The 16138-nt window shown below is 44.5% G+C and overlaps 1 protein-coding gene across 1 annotated transcript in view; it reads right to left on the reverse strand.

The window, feature by feature from the left end:
* The window catches only part of Slc2a3 (solute carrier family 2 member 3), a 72045-nt gene that overhangs the window by 52084 nt on the left and 3823 nt on the right, over positions 1–16138 (reverse strand). Inside the window, exon 2 of the mRNA XM_029535474.1 lies at positions 15834–15911. Within this exon, the coding sequence (XP_029391334.1) occupies positions 15834–15854 (21 nt within the window). The 5' untranslated portion in view covers positions 15855–15911. The remainder of the gene's footprint in view (positions 1–15833; positions 15912–16138) is intronic.

A 16138-nucleotide genomic window follows, 5' to 3' on the forward strand; every position in this document is an offset into this window, starting at 1 on the left:
AGAGAGAGAGAGAGAGAGAGAGAGAGAGAGAGAGAGAGAGAGAGAGAGAGAGACTGTTCTTACAGAATTCCTGAGTTCAATTCCCAGCAACCATCTGTAATGGGATCTGATGCCCTTTTTTTGTTTGTTTGTTTGTTTGTTTGTTTGAGACAGGGTTTCTCTATGTAGCCCTGGCTGTCCTGGAACTCACTCTGTAGACCAGGCTGGCCTCAAACTCAGAAATCTGCCTGCCTCTGCTTCCTGAGTGCTGGGATTAAAGGTATGCGCCACCATGCCCGGCTGATGCCCTCTTCTGGTGTGTCTGAAGAGAGCAATGATATATGCATATACATAAAATAAATAAATAAATCTTAGAAAAAAAATTAGTTCAAGACAAGTTTGAGGTAAGCCTGGGCTACACAAGACCCACATCAAAAAGGACAAGAATGGGCCAGCGAGTGAAGGTGCTCTCCATCCTGTCTGACAACCCGAGTTCCGTCCCTGGAGCCCATATGGTGGTGGTAGGAGACAGAATCAGACTAAAACATACTCCAAGCTGGGAAAACCATTCACACAAGAAAGACAGAGCGCAGGGGTAGTTTGTGTTACCAGATTAGATAGACTTGCATAAGGAGGGGAATTAAGACAAACTCTATGATTTCCTTCCTTTGTTTATTGGGCATTCTGCAGAGAGGTCAGAGGACAGCTTGTTCTCTTCTGCCATGCTCTTGTTCTCAACTGCCTGAGTTGCCTACAACTCAGGTTGTAGGGTTTAGCAGCAAGCGTCCATACCTGCTGAGCCATCTTGATAGCCCTCTGTTATTTTCATTATAAAACTAAGGATGCTTGGCTCTTCTTTACATAGGAGATATATCAGATATATAAACGAAGTTGAAGACACAGAATAGGGGTACAGACTCTGTGGGTATGAATATAGCCAAGCTCTGGGATGGTATCCCCTTGGAGCTGAACACAAGTGAGCCCCGTACTCCATCCAGTGTGGCAGATGTGAAGGAAAGGCACAGCCCATCAAGAGTCTGGCTGTGAGTGACAGAGTGTTTCAAGAGCAGCTTTTCAAGTAGGCACACTGCAAAAGCCCTGCAGGCTCAGTGGTAGTGACTCTGACAAAAGGGGGTGAGACGGAGTGGGCTGGGGTGGAAGAAAAGAGCTTTCTGGGTCACAGGGGCAGTGGGAGCAAGAGTTGGCGGGACTGGACAGGATGCTGAGCTTTGTGATCCAGCAGCAAAGGAGGCTGAGAGATAAGGGGAGATTTATCACAAATCGTTAACCAAGGGAGCCTCGGTAGGTAGCGCATTTGGGCTTTGTCTGCAGACTAAGATACCTGGCAGGTTAACACAGCAAAAGTGTGTCCAGACTTCGACCTTAGAAAGATCACTAGTAAGGCCTGGTGGCACAGGCTCTTAAGTCAACGACTCAGAAGAGCTAAAGCTCTTGATGGGGCCAGCAAGGGTTAGAGCGAACATCAAGCCAGGATAGGCGATATTGCAAGACATCATCTCAAAAATGATAAAAATAAAAGAAAAATTATGGGCTACATGGTAGAAACCACCAAGGAGATGCTTATTAAAATATGATAACTATAGGCGTAAATATTTGACAGGAAACTCAGAATATCAGCTCTCAAAGTCTTTAAAAAGTGTATCTTAGTGATGGGCATAGTAGTGCACTCTCAAGGAAGAAGCAGGAAGACCTCCGTGAGGGTACCCTAGTCTACATAGTGAGTTCCTGACCAGCTAAGGGTATATAGCGAGACATGCCTCAAAAAAAGAAAACAAAATGCAAATCTGTTTTCAAGTAAGCTTTCTTGAGAAATTCACATGATTTCATTTACCTCAGGAAAGATGGAAAACAAAAGGCACAGGTGCTGCACAGCCATGACAAGAGCAGGAGAAACATAGAACCTGCCATTGGGATATTTAGTCAGTAGACATTTATCCGTTAGCTACTATATGAAGGACTTTTTTTTTTTTTTTTTTTTTTGACACTGTTCACTGTGGAATTAAGAGCAAGACAGAGAGAGAGACAGCATTGGAGACAGAGATATCACATGCATTCTTGAAGCTTAAGGTACTGGTACGTTTCTAAAATGTTCTGCCTGCTCATGGAGACACTGTGGCGGAGGGCTGCTGGCGTTCCTGTAGGAACAAATGTTTGGAAAACATTTCAGCAGATCTGCTGGCTGGATTGTTCCATATCGCTTCTCCACTCATGCTGACCTTTATCTCAGTCAGGTTGGAGCCACAGATAACACCTTAAAAGAGATTTGGAAAGCCTGTGTACTAAAAGCAGGGTGTCCGGAGCAGGGCATAGGCAAGCAGAGGGGAAAGCAGTAGGACCACATGGAACGTAGCCAGGGAAGGAAATGTACTAGTAATATTCACAGAGCAATAAGTGATTGTGGTTTAGTTACATAACAGTTCCCTCCAGTACCAGCAACTGGCTTTACATGGGGTAGCTTTGAATGCCTGAAGAATCTGCTGTATGAAGTGTAAGCTCTATTCCCAACTACATGACCTTGGCCAAGCTGTCCTTAATGTTGATGTCCATAAAGTGATGGAAGCGATTGCACTGATGGGGAGATCAAGCACTACACGTTAAAGTGCTTTGCACAGTGTAAAGTATGGAGTTGTTACTGCTCTGAATCTCAAGAAGTACAGGAAACCAGAGGTCAGGAAATAGCATATCCTACCAGCAGACTTCCCTTAAGACATTTCTCCTTGGATCTAGCTCGGGAAATCAATGGGGCAACATTTGACTAGTAAGGAGACTGTGCCACTTTGAGGAGAACCCCTTTGACTCTCAGCCCAAACATTAGGCAATCCATCTCTACGCTCTTCTGCAGATATTTATGACAACCTCAGGTTTTATTTGCTTTCTTGATGGCTGCTCTTTTTGCTCTCCTCAGTGGCTGGATCTTAACACTGGGAACTTAAAAAGCTAAGCCCAGCCGGGCAGTGGTGGCGCACGCCTTTAATCCCAGCACTTGGGAGGCAGAGGCAGAGGCAGGCGGATTTCTGAGTTCGAGGCCAGCCTGGTCTACACAATGAGTTCCAGGACAGCCAGGGCTATACAGAGAAACCCTGTCTCCAAACAAACAAACAAACAAACAAAGCTAAGCCCAGAAATCAGTGCTGGCTGTGGCGATACCCTTGGAAGATTGGGGCTAGAGAATCTCAAGACTACCTTAAGCTACATAATGAGTTCAAGGCTAGTCTGGACAACTTAGGGAAGCCCTACCTCAAAACAAGCAAGGGAAGGCAGCATGTGTTTCTGTGGTTGCAGGCTTGGCTGGGAGGCACAAAGCAAAGTTCAATTCCCAGTACAAAGTGGGGGGCTGGAGGGTGGGGGTGGGGAGTTCAAAACAGCCATGCAATTTACACATTTACAAATTCTCAAATTATAATTAGCTACAGCATATTATAAAAAATATCTTGATTTTTTTTGTTTTGTTTTGTTTTGTTTTTGTTTTTGTTTTTCCAGGACAGCCAGGGCTACACAGAGAAACCCTGTCTTGAAAAACCAAAAAAAAAAAAAAAAAAAAAAAAAAAAAAAAAAAAAGAAAGAAAGAAAGAAAGAAAGAAAGAAAGAAAGAAAGAAAGAAAGAAAATGCCTGGTAGCTCACGCATGCCTTTAGCCGCTGCACTCTGGAGGCAGGAGCAGGAGACCATGTCTGGCTTACTCCAGTCTCACTTCCTTTCACTACTTTGCTTACTTGGGAAAAGGAGAGTTTTATCTCTAAGCCACCGTAGGAAGGGCATTATGGCAACCGGTGTTGCATCGGTAGACATTAGCAAAGTGGCAGTGTTTGTTTTAGTCACTGCTACTCACTCTGTCGTCTTCCCAGCACTGGTGACGTCACCACCTCCAGTGACCTGTGAGATATGCAAATTCTCACTTTTTACCCCAGATGTGGTAAATCAGACTCTTGACATGGTAGGGCCAAGACACCCACAACAAATCTTACAAGTGACTGTCACGAGTACTAAAGTTCCAGGAGTATCACCCGGCAGAGAGGGTCCTGTCTGGGTCACACTTAAGACGGTTGAGATGAGAGATGGGTCAGGAGATAAAGGTACTTGCTGTGGAAGCATGCCAACCCAAATTTGATTCCCAGAACCCACATGAAGTTGGGAGTGGAGAACAGATTCCATAAAGCCGTCCTCTAACCACCACAGGTGCCTGGGGCCTGTACACACAGATACATATACGCAATATAAACAAACAGACAAAAGTAAGACGGTTAGCGTGGAAACATATGTTAACATGTGTGTTTGAAATACAAATGGAAGTCAGCTTTTCTCAGAAGTCTAATTTGGCTCATGGGTTTGCCCAAGAACAATGGCTTTGTGCTTGTTTATAGCTCTGTAAACTGGAATGTACCATCTCTATTCCATGTTTTGTTTTTTTTTCCCCGAGACAGGGTTTCTCTGTGTAGCCCTGACTGTCCTGGAACTCACTCTGTAGACCAGGCTGGCCTCGAACTCAGAAATAAGCCTGCCTCTGCCTCCCAAGAGCTGGGATTAAAGGCATGTGCCACCTCTGCCCAACTTATTCCAAGGTTTATAATCTCCAAATCCTCCACAATGGCCTTTAAATATGACAGTTTAGTTTGGAAAGTTAGTGGAGGCTCGAGCCTTGTGTAGTTTTTAAGCCTAGGCCTGAAGCTTCTTGGCACAAGAGATCTTTCTAGACCTCCGTGCCCCCAACTACTCAAGAGAAGCGCCTTTGCACCTTTTCCTACTTTGCATGAAGGCACTGCACCCCCTTCTGGCCTTGGGGTAACATGCATGGATGTGGTACAGAGACATGCAGTCAAAACATCCCATAGATTTAAACATAAAGGAAACAGATGCTAAGTTTAAAATGTGTGTGTGTGTGTGTGTGTGTGTGTGTGTGTGTGTGTGTGTGTGTGTTGGCGGGTGGTGGTAGCAGTTCTAGAAAACTAAGAGAACCGAGAACAGAAGTCTCCCCTCTCGAAGATCGCCTCTTCCTCCTTCATCTTCAGTGACGCCCAGTAGGTGCTCCCCGCCCTGCACGGCAACCTGTAAATCTCTTGCTTTCTTTCCATTTGGCGCCTCCTTTTTAGCTTCTTTTCAAACGCACATAATGCACCCAAACAATTTATTTAAGCACGTGTTGCGGTTTGGATATGAAGTGCCTCCCCCTTCCTTCCCCCAAGGCTCATGTGGTAAAAGGTTTGGTTGAGAGTTCAAAGGCCTTCTGGGAAGAACCATGGGGGACCTGACTAATCCACAGCGCAGTGGATTCATAGCTGATAGTGATATGGATCATGTGGGGTGGGGCCCCAGCCGCTGGCATTCCTTAGAAGATACCTAATCCCTGGATCTGTCTTCTCTCAGCACCACTCCACCGTGAGAGGAGCTGCCTTTCGCCACCCCAGGCTCCCGGCTAGCCTTGGCCTCCAGACAATGGAACCAAGTGATAATGGACTGAAATCCTGGAACTGTGAGAGAAGAAATCCCTCCCCGCTTAAGTTTTCTCAGATACTTTGTCATGACAATGGAGTGGCTAATCCAGCATGTGTGGTGTGATTTCAGCTTCAACCCCTGGCTCCTCTTTGATAGATATAATGTTTAACAATCTCGGAAGGGATGAATCACCCTTGAGTCGTTTGCTGGCCCTCATCTGCAAGCCACCCAGTCAGCAGAACCATACAAGAGGTCCTCCCTTAGTGATTTTGTCATGGGCACCTGAACTCAGAGGCGCCAGCGCTCTGGGATCCTTCTCCTTCCCGCCTCTGATCTGGTCTATGTTGAAGTCAATCAGGTCAATCTAATTTTCAGTGACCCTCCACCTCTGGTTTCCTTGTCTTTAAAGCCCCCAACTCAACACACAGGTGTAAGAGACCAAAGACCTCCGCTTTCTAATTTTAAAGCCCACACTCTTCCCATAATCATCCTCCCTCCGCTCCCAGGCCACTCTCTCTCCTTTCATTCCTTTTATCATCCGTTCCCTAATTAGTCTCAAATGACTTCTTGGCTTCCCGAGGCTTTGTCTTCTAGGCCTAATTAAAAACTGCTCACAAGGCACCCGCCTCACCTCTCCTAGGTGAATACCGGGCTAAAAAAGCAGTGAGAACTTGGAACTGCAGGGATCTACACCGCCACCTGGTGGTCAACTGTAAAATAGGCTGGCATCCTAGCAACAGACCCTGGAGGCGGATACACCAACGCACTGGTCGTGGTTAGAATAGGAGAGTTCTTTCTTCAAACCAGTATTTTCTCTGCCTGCAATTATCTGAACAAGATTTTATTTTATTTTTACCTGCCAGAATTCTTTTTTTTTTCAAGACAGGGTTTCTCTGTATAGCCCTGGCTGTCCTGGAACTCACTTTGTAGACCAGGCTGGCCTCAAACTCAGAAATCCGTCTGCTTCTGCCTCAGAATTCTTTAATTTCTTCCTTTCACTGGGGACTGAATCTAGAGACTCATCCGTGCTAAGCAACGGCTTAGCATACATGCCCAGACCTTCCATTCTTTCCTCTCTGCTAAATCTCCAAGATTTCTTTTTCCTTTTTGACTAACCTAAACTATTATTTTATTGGGAAAATAGAAGCAAAAGAAATTATCTATCTTCAGTAATAAATCTGGTTCCTATTCTATGTACATTCTCAGTTTCTTGTCAGACAGACAGATAACAGAGTCAGCTACTCCAGCTAAGCCACACCTTTTCTAGATAGCGGGACCTCTTTCTTTCTTTCTTTCTTTCTTTCTTTCTTTCTTTCTTTCTTTCTTTCTTTTTCTTCATCCAAGAATCCTGTCTGGAAAGTAACTCCTTTCTGGAATCAAAAGTTACTTTTCTAATGAGTTCATATTCTAAGACCTCTTTAGACCATCTCATTTGAGAGCCGCAGAACTCAGGAGAGTAGATATTTGTGTGGTAGTGAGAACTGGAGAGGGATTTTACAGCCTGTGAGATCAAGTGGGGTGCTGAGTGTTATGATGCATTAAAGAATCCCTAAGCCGGGGGCTGGTGAGATGGCTCAGAGGGTAAGAGCACCCAACTGCTCTTCCAAAGGTGCAGAGTTCAAATCCCAGCAACCACATGGTGGCTCACAACCATCCTTAACAAGATCTGACTCCCTCTTCTGGAGTGTCTGAAGACAGCTACAGTGTACTTACATATAATAAATAAATCTTTAAAAAAAACAAAAAAAAGAATCCCTAAGCCAGGCATGGAGCACTCAGGAGGCAGAGGCAGGTGGATTTCTGAGTTTGAGACCAGCCTGGTCCACAAAATGAGTTCCAGGACAGTCAGGGCTACACAGAGAAACCCTGTCTCAAAAAAAACCAAAAACCAAAAACCAAAAACCAAACAAACAAAAAACAAAAAACCCCCTAAAATACATAGTTCCTTCCTGAGGATCCAGGCAAGGATTCTCCTCCTCCTCCGACCCTCTATCTGTTCCTTTTTATTTGTCTAACTAGTTTTCAGTGCCAGGAATGGAGCCCGAGCTTCACAGGAGCTGGACAAATGCTCTATCACCAAGGCTTTGAAGAAGGGCTCCATGTCCCTCAGTCAGCCTCTGTCACGGTCACCGACACGCTCCACCTTAACAGACCCAATCATGGCCGCTCACAACACATTTCTCTGCTTAGTTGTGTTTTGCTTTGTTTTGAGATAGGGTCTGAAGTTGCCCAGGCTGGCCTCATTCTTGCTGTATAGCTAAGATGACCTTGAACTTCTGATCTTTCTGCCTCCACCTTTCCAAGTGCTGGGATTACTGGTGGGCTACTGTTGCACCACGAAACGTTTGTGAACCCCAAAAGACCACCAAGGTGCTGTTTCCGATATAATCACATTTAAGGTCTCTATATTACCAACTCAAGTTTGGGCTTACTCACCACTGGCCCACAGGATGGTTTTTGGTGAGGCAGCCCCGAATTCTCACTGAGGCAAGGTTTTACAGAAAATGGAAGTAAATGAGGTAGGGCCTAGCATGGCAATCATCTAACTGCACGACTATTGTAAACCGACAGGTGGGTGCTCTGAAGCAAGACCGTATACAATCACAAACCGTCTGAAAGTACATCTGAAACAATCAGACTAATCTTTGATTAATTGCTGCTAGGACATAGCTAGGGAGTAACTCAGGCCAGGGACAAGCCACGGGGTCCTTCCTGGTATGTGGGTGCAGCTTGGGCTAAGCTAGTGGCCAAGATCTCTGGCTTTTTTTTCCTTTAAGATGGAGGGAGGCTCGTTCCAAGATGGAGTAGGTTTGGCTGCTCACTACCACCCTAGGTTTCTGCGGTGCTGGAGATCAAAGCTAGAACTTGGTAAACACCTTGCAAGCCCTGTCACCTGGGTTACACACCCTGCTCTCTGATTCGTTTGTTGTTTTTGTTTGCTTGAGACAGGGTTTCTCTTTGTAGCCTCCCTTGGCCATCCTGGAAATCTCTCTGTAGACCAGGCTGTCCTTGAACTCAAAGAAATCTTCCTGTCTCTGCCTCCCGAGTGCTGGGATTGAAGGGTGGCAAGTGCCACCACGCTCAGCTCTGATTAGTTTTTAAGCTACATCTCCCCAACCTTCCTTAGCTCCACACACACATTTAACCTACCAGGAAGCCAGGAAGGCCTTTTAATTTCTCTGCTTGAATTTTATTTTGGGGTGTGGGGACAAGGTGTCACAGTAGCCCAGGATAGCCTGGAACTTCCCCTGCAGCCCAGGCTGGCCTCAAATGCATGGTGATCTCTGCCTCCTGTGTCCTGAGATCACAGGCATTGTGTCCGGGTTCACCTGGCTTTAGAGCCACGACCCTGGGTTTCTGCATTGTCTTACTGTGTTTTCTCAGCATTGCTAGACACTGGCATGTCCTCAAAGCTCAGTATTCAAACCTGTTCTCTTCTGTCCCAACTCCCTGGAGTCCCCAGTAGGTCCATGGCTTTGAATCTGAGACAAACTGGATCTCTAATTTGGGCCTTACACCTGGGTCGTGGGCCTGGGTGTCTATCAGGAGTCAGATGGGAAAGTGCTCTGGGATCCTGCCCTGCTGTAGTCTATCTGGTCCTTTCTCCAATTGTCCCACTAGGGATGGTCGCCCCCAAGAGAGGAATCAGTCTAACTTCTGCCTAACCTTTGTACCTCTGTCCAGTTCATTAGCCTCTCGTTCCTGTGGGATCTTACCACTTCTGCTAGTCCAGTCACCCTGGCACAAGTCACTTTCATGCTAACCCATGGTTCCTAGAGTAGATGTCATCTCTGTCTCCTTGTTTGCCTTCACATGATCTAGTCTCCAGACAACAGCCAGAGTGACCCCTTAGAAACATGCATGTGACCTCATTTCTCCCATTGTCAACATTCCTCCATGGACTATCATATTAGATCGAAACCTTAGTTATCTGTGTTATCATCTTGGCGGGCTGCAGGCCCTCTGTTGTTTGGCTCAAGGTTCCCCTATTTCCCACAGCTCTCCTCCTTGGCTCAGCACAGTCACCTCCTTGCTGGTGTCTGTTTCTTTAGCCCAGGGCTTCACATATGCCAAGCAAGCATTTACTACTGAGCCAATCCTAGTCCTCCTTAGACTTTGGTCTGACACGGGGTCTCACATGTACAGGACATGAGAACGCCTAAGAAGGAAATGAAGTCAAGATAACAATGTAGAAAATGGGATGAAAGGAGGGGGCAGAGTCTGCTCATTCTGATACTGTGTCCGATTGGGGGAAAAAACCTCTTCAGGAAGAACGTGAGCAGAAACAGGCTCTCCAGGGCATCCAGTGATCTCTTCTGGACTCTGAGGGTACCTGTATAAACGTGACATATACGGACATGTACACATACACCTAAATAAAATGAATCTTAGATAAGTCATAGCTCCACTGAGAGGCAGCTAACATGCCATACAATTACAGATGTGATTCCAGCACTGGGGAGAGGTAGAGGCAGAAGGATTAGAAGTTCAAAGTCATCCTCAGCTATATAGAGAGTTTGACACCAGTATGAGATGCATGAAGCCTTATCTTCAAACAAAATAAAACAATAAAGGAAGAACAGGCCCATGAGATGGCTCATTGGGTTAAAGCACTTGCTTGCTGCGTTGCATGCCAGCTGAGCTCCATCCCTGGGAGCCAGTGGTAAAAGGAGAGAACAGATTTCCACAGCTGTCCTCAGACCTCCACTAATGTGCCATGGCACAGGCATCTATGCACATAATTAAGTTCACAAAATATGATTGAAAATTAACCCAAAACCAAACAGTGGGTCTGATTTGTACATGTTTTACGTTCCCGAGTGACTGTACCTCCATGTTGTTGACCGACTGAGATATTATATTATAAGAAATCATAGAGGATTGAGATATTATATTATAAGGAATTATAGAGGATTGAGATATTATATTATAAGGAATCATAGAGGATTGAGATATTATATTATAAGGAATTATAGAGTATTGAGATATTATATTATAAGGAATTATAGAGTATTGAGATATTATAAGGAATTATAGAGTATTGAGATATTATATTATAAGGAATTATAGAGGATTGAGATATTATATTATAAGGAATTATAGAGGATTGAGATATTATAAGGAATCATAGAAGACTGAGAGCAAGAATGTTTGAACCTTTTTATTCTTAATTTTTCTAAATTAACATTTCTTATGATTACATATAATAAATAAATAAAATCTTAAAAGGGGGGAGCACTGGTGAGATGGCTCAGCAGTTAAGAGCACTGACTGCTCTTCTGGAGGTCCTGAGTTCAAATCCCAGGAACCACATGGTGGCTCACAACCACCTATAATGAGATCTGAAGACAGCTACAGCGTACTTACATATAATAAACAAATAAATAAATAAATAAATAAATAAATAAAATCTTTAAAAAAATGTTTCAGCCGGGCATGGTGGTGCACGCCTTTAATCCCAGCACTTGGGAGGCAGAGGCAGGCGGATTTCTGAGTCCGAGGCCAGCCTGGTCTACAAAGGGAGTTCCAGGACAGCCAGGGCTACACAGAGAAACCCTGTCTTGAAAAACCAAAAAAAAAAAAAAAAAAAAAATGTTTCTTTACGAACCAAAAATCCAATTGGTGGATTTCAGGTTTTTTCCCTCCCTTTTCTCTTGATTCAACTTGAACTCTTGAGTTTTTGCCCTTTATGCTAGGATGATACTGGACATGATTTCAACTAGTATTCGGCTTTGTCAAAATGACCTTGTCAAAAGTAAAACCAGGGCAAGTGAGATAATCATTGTAGCCAGCATTTGCTACTCTGTGGGTTCTTCTTTCTTTCACCCTTCTCCACCCTTTCAACCCCTAACATTAGATAGGAGAGAAAAAAAGGAGAGAAAGGAAAGGGGGGTGACTTTATCATTAGATTATTTCCTGCTGATTAGGACTGTTGAGTTTCTTGGGGTAAATTTGATCTTCGCTGTCAGAACATCTAAATTTTTCTTGTTTCCTCTTTGTGCACCTTTATGTAACTAACCTCAACCACCAACAACAAACAGCAACCCACCCTAACAACCAACTCAACAACCAACTCCCCACTGTCTTTGGGTCCTAGCATCTATATACCTTCTGAAAAGTCCCCAGAATTCCAAATGTCACACAGTTGAAGAAAGTATGTGCCTCTGGCAAAATCACACCCCTGCTAAAGGATTGGGCAAATCACAGTCAGCTGCTGTGAACAACCTGAAGCAGCCCCATGTCCCATACCTGGGATCAAAATGAAAACATACTCCTCTCTCTCTCTCTCTCTCTCTCTCTCTCTCTTCCTCCCTCCCTCCTTCTCTTCCTTCCTTCCTTCCTTTTCTTTTTTTTAAAAAAATGTATTTTTTTTCAGTGTTCTCCCTGCATGTATACTGGTGTACCAGAAGAGGGCACCAGATCTTATTATAGATGGTTTGTGAGCCACCGTGTGTTTGCTGGGAATTGAACTCAGGACTTCTGGAAGAGCCGTACTCTTAACCTCTGAGCCATCTCTCCAGCCCCTACTTCTATGTTTCTCAAAGACACCAAAATTCCTAAATACTCACTACAGCTCATCTGATAAAGATGCCTGTTACCAGCCGGGTGGGCGTGGTAGCACACGCCTTTAATCCCAACACTCAGGAGGCCGAGGCAGGCAGATTTCTGAGTCCGAGGCCAGCCTGGTCTACAAAGTGAGTTCCAGGACAGCCAAGGCTATACAGAGAAACCCTGTCTTGAAAAACAAAACAAAAAAAAATGCCTGTTACTAAACCTGTTTTTAATTACCAGCAATATCACCAATAAACATTTTAACCTTTACTTAAACTTAATTTCTACCACATTTCAGAGGACATTTTTTGTTTACGTCTATATTACTATAAGCTTAATAGATGTGCACTTCCTTTTGAATAAAACAAGAATTAGGGGCTGGAGAGATGGCTCAGTGGTTAAGAACACTGACTGCTCTTCCAGAGGTCCTGAGTAAAATTTCCAGCAACCACATGGTGGCTCACAAATATCTGTAATGGGATCTGATGCCCTCTTCTGGTGATAGTGTACTCACATACATGAAATAAATAAACAAATAAATAGATCTTAAAATAAGAAGAGGCTGAAAAGAAAAGAAAACAAAACAAGAATTGGGAGGACATGGCGGCACATACTAGTCATCTCGACATTGTGGACTGAGGCAGGAGGATAGAAATCTGAGGCCAACCTGAGATATACAATGAGATCCTGTCACAAACAAACATAAACGATGTATGTTACCCTCATACAATAAGGTTGGTATAGTCAGTAAGCCTATGAGAAAGAAAGGGTAGCCTATGGTTTCTTTATCTTTCTGAGACCAGGTAGCATAAGCTAGCCTTGGACTTGCTTGCATGGTAACCTACAATTTTTTGAAATGGAAAACAGAGAAACCCCTTGTCTCAAATAGTAAGGCTCAGCTATTCAATAAATAGGGTGAGGGTGAACCATGCCCAGGATCTGCAGTTGGTGGAGCTCGGTGGGGAGCTGGGGTGGGCAGGGTACAGAGCAGCCATGCTTTTGGTTGGTGAAGAAAACAAACACGTTAAAAAGGGATCTCATACGGAAAGTTCATGGCACTGCCTTTCTGGCCTGTCTGCCCTGGTATAAGCAGCTAGTGGTCTCTGAACACCCACTCTTCTCTGTGGCACTGCCTGACCAGTGAACAAAGCGGTCCTCCCCCTGGCACCAACGCCAGCTTGCTGTAGAACCCAGACTTAATCATCACCGTGTGCCCTGCCAGCTCTTCTGGCTCTCACTGACACAGACAAACCCCGTTTCTCTCGCCAGGGGAATTGATGTACTGTTTGTATCATAAATTCCAGGCACTGATTTTTCCTCCAGCCCTTGGCTTCTCAGTTTCTGTGACTAGATTTAGTCTTTGCCTCTCAAATCCTGTAAGTGAGCCCTGTCTGAGGACCACCCCAGAACACTCGCTGTAAGGTAAACCCCCTGGCTATGTGCAGTATAGCTGTTTCTTCCAGCTTGAGGAGTTCCTTTCTGGAAGGAGAGGGGGGGCTGCAAGCTTGCCAATAGGAGGCCAAGGAAGCTCCCCGAGGTAGGTTAAGCAACTGTTGGCAGGGGTTGGGGTGAGGGAGGAGGGTGGGAAGCTGGCTGCAAGTTGTGGAGGGAACTCCAACGATGAATCTCACCCATCCCCATGAGCTTCTTTTGATGATGAAACTGCTGCCTTTGAGTCACCCGTGGGTAGATAAGTCATTCCCTATCCATACTCTGGTTAAGTTACAGTTAGATCAGACTGAATCAATTCTTTGGTCCGTCATCAGTACCCTACCTGGGTGAATAAATAGGTGTCCATGTCTACCTAAGAAAAGTCATACAATATATTTAATAAAGGCATGGCAGGAAAGATCACTTATCTCACCTCTGTAGTTTATATACTTATTTGATTGAGATTAGCCCCTATGCAAGGACAACATGCAAATCTGTGAAGAACGGAAATATGATATCAAAAATGATATAAAACTAAAAGGGAGACTTGGAGGGACAGAGAAAGGCAAAGGATAAGGGGAGGAGGGAATATTACCAAATGATTTAAGAACAGTATGTAACCTATGGAAATATATATATTACAAATAGTATATGCTAGCAATGATACAAAAAGAATGGCTGACTGATTTCCTCAGTTTGAAAAGCACGCCAAAGGAGACCATTAAATTGTTCAGGAAAGCCACGCGTGGTGGCTCACGCCTTTAATCCCAGCACTCGGGAGGCAGAGGCAGGCAGATTTCTGAGCTCGAGACCAGCTTGGTCTACAAAGTGAGTTCCAGGACAGCCAGGGCTANACAGAGAAACCCTGTCTCAAAACCCCCAAAAAAGTGTTCAGGGAAAAAAAAATCTGAGGCTCTTGGATGTGAGTCAAAACAAGATACCAGGAAGAGATGCTCAGGAGAGTGCCACAAGGCTTCAATCCCACACTCAGGAGGCAGAGGCATGGGCAGCTCTGTGAGTTGGAGGCCAGCCTGGTTTACAGAGTGAGCTCCAGGACAGCCAGGGCTAAGGAGAAAGCCCTGTCCACAAACAAACAAACAAACAAACAAGCAAGCAAGCATAATAGCAAATTCCCAGAGAACAGCTTGATGCAAAGTCCTTTCCAGAAATAACCACATGTTCCCTGCCTTTAGGTAACATGCACCAACCATCAGAGGGTGTCTGCCCTCCCCTAACCCATTCCAAAAGACCGAGCCTTATGTATTACCTTTCGTGGACATTTTATCACGGTGCTTTGCAGGTAACATGCCTAAGTTGCACACCAGAGAGGCTCCTGAAAGAATGGTGGTGGTTGTACACACTCATGAGGCTCACCACTGCTTTCTGTATCTGTGGCACCATGGTTCTGTTCAAGATTTCCTCATAAACACAGCGTATAACCCTTAACAAGAGTTACAGATGCTGCTACGGTGCTGAATTTGAGTATTTTATCACTCTTGTTACTCTGAATAACATGCACTGAAGCTACGAAGTGGGCCGGCAACGTGCCTCAGAAGGTAAAGGGACCTGCCACTACACCAGACTCCTTCTCCTCCAGCCTCTACACAGGCACCTCGGTACCCAAACATGGGTGTGTACACACACAAACACACACAATAATGCAATTTTTAAAAGTAAAAACACCGTGAATAGCAAACGTAATGGTGGGGTGATTGCCCAGTAGCAAGAGGCCCTATGTTCAACTGCTAGCACTCCTTCCTACAAGCAGGCCTAGTGACCTAGGCCTGGATGTGGAGGCTGGAGGACCAGAAGACGTTCAAGGTCAATCTTGACTGCATAGCAACTTTGGGGCATATCTCGGACACCCAAGACTCTGTCTTAGATAGATAGATAGATAGATAGATAGATAGATAGATAGATAGATAGATAGATGATGGATGGATGGATAGATAATCTAGATGATAGATCGTTAGATAGATAGATAGATAGACAGACAGACAGACAGACAGACAGATAGATAGATAGATAGATAAAAAAGTAAGAAAGAAGGAAAGAAACAAAGAAAGAAAGGCTGGGGATGCTGATACACACTGTTAATCCCAGCATTTGAGAGGCAGAGGCAGTTGTGGGTTTGAGGCCAGCCTGGTCTACATAGGGAAGTTCTAGGACAGCCAGGGCTACATAGAGAGACCTTGACCCCCAAAACCTCAAAAAGAAAAAAAAATGTGGGAACATGTTAAGTCTGTTGGCTATTGTAGTAATAGTCTTTCCTATAGGCTAAAGCAGTAATGGTTTCTCCTGTCATCATTTATAAGTCTTTAATTATTAAGACAAAAAAAAGTTCAGGAAGGTGTAAATATGGAGATTATCAACAGTAGCACACCAGTTTGACACCTGTCTGACATTAATCTTAATACTCACATTCTGTTTGCTGCTCTCCATCTCTCTATTGTAGCAAGACTTGACCCTTCTTCAAATTCCTCTTCAAGGTACAGCTTCCTATAAATTGCAATTGGTCATTAGTTATTTAGTTATTCATTCTATCAAATTAAGTTTCCTGAAAGAAGAGCCTGTGAGTTATCTCCTGGACAAATGGGCACTATGATACTGGAGGTGATGGGCACTATGATGCTGGAGGTGATGGGCACTATGATACTGGAGGTGATGGGCACTATGATTCTGGAGGTGATGGGCACTATGATACTGGAGGTGATGGGCACTATGAT

This window comes from Mus pahari, chromosome 2 (assembly GCF_900095145.1).
Source record: "Mus pahari chromosome 2, PAHARI_EIJ_v1.1, whole genome shotgun sequence".
Taxonomy (NCBI): Eukaryota; Metazoa; Chordata; class Mammalia; order Rodentia; family Muridae; genus Mus; species Mus pahari.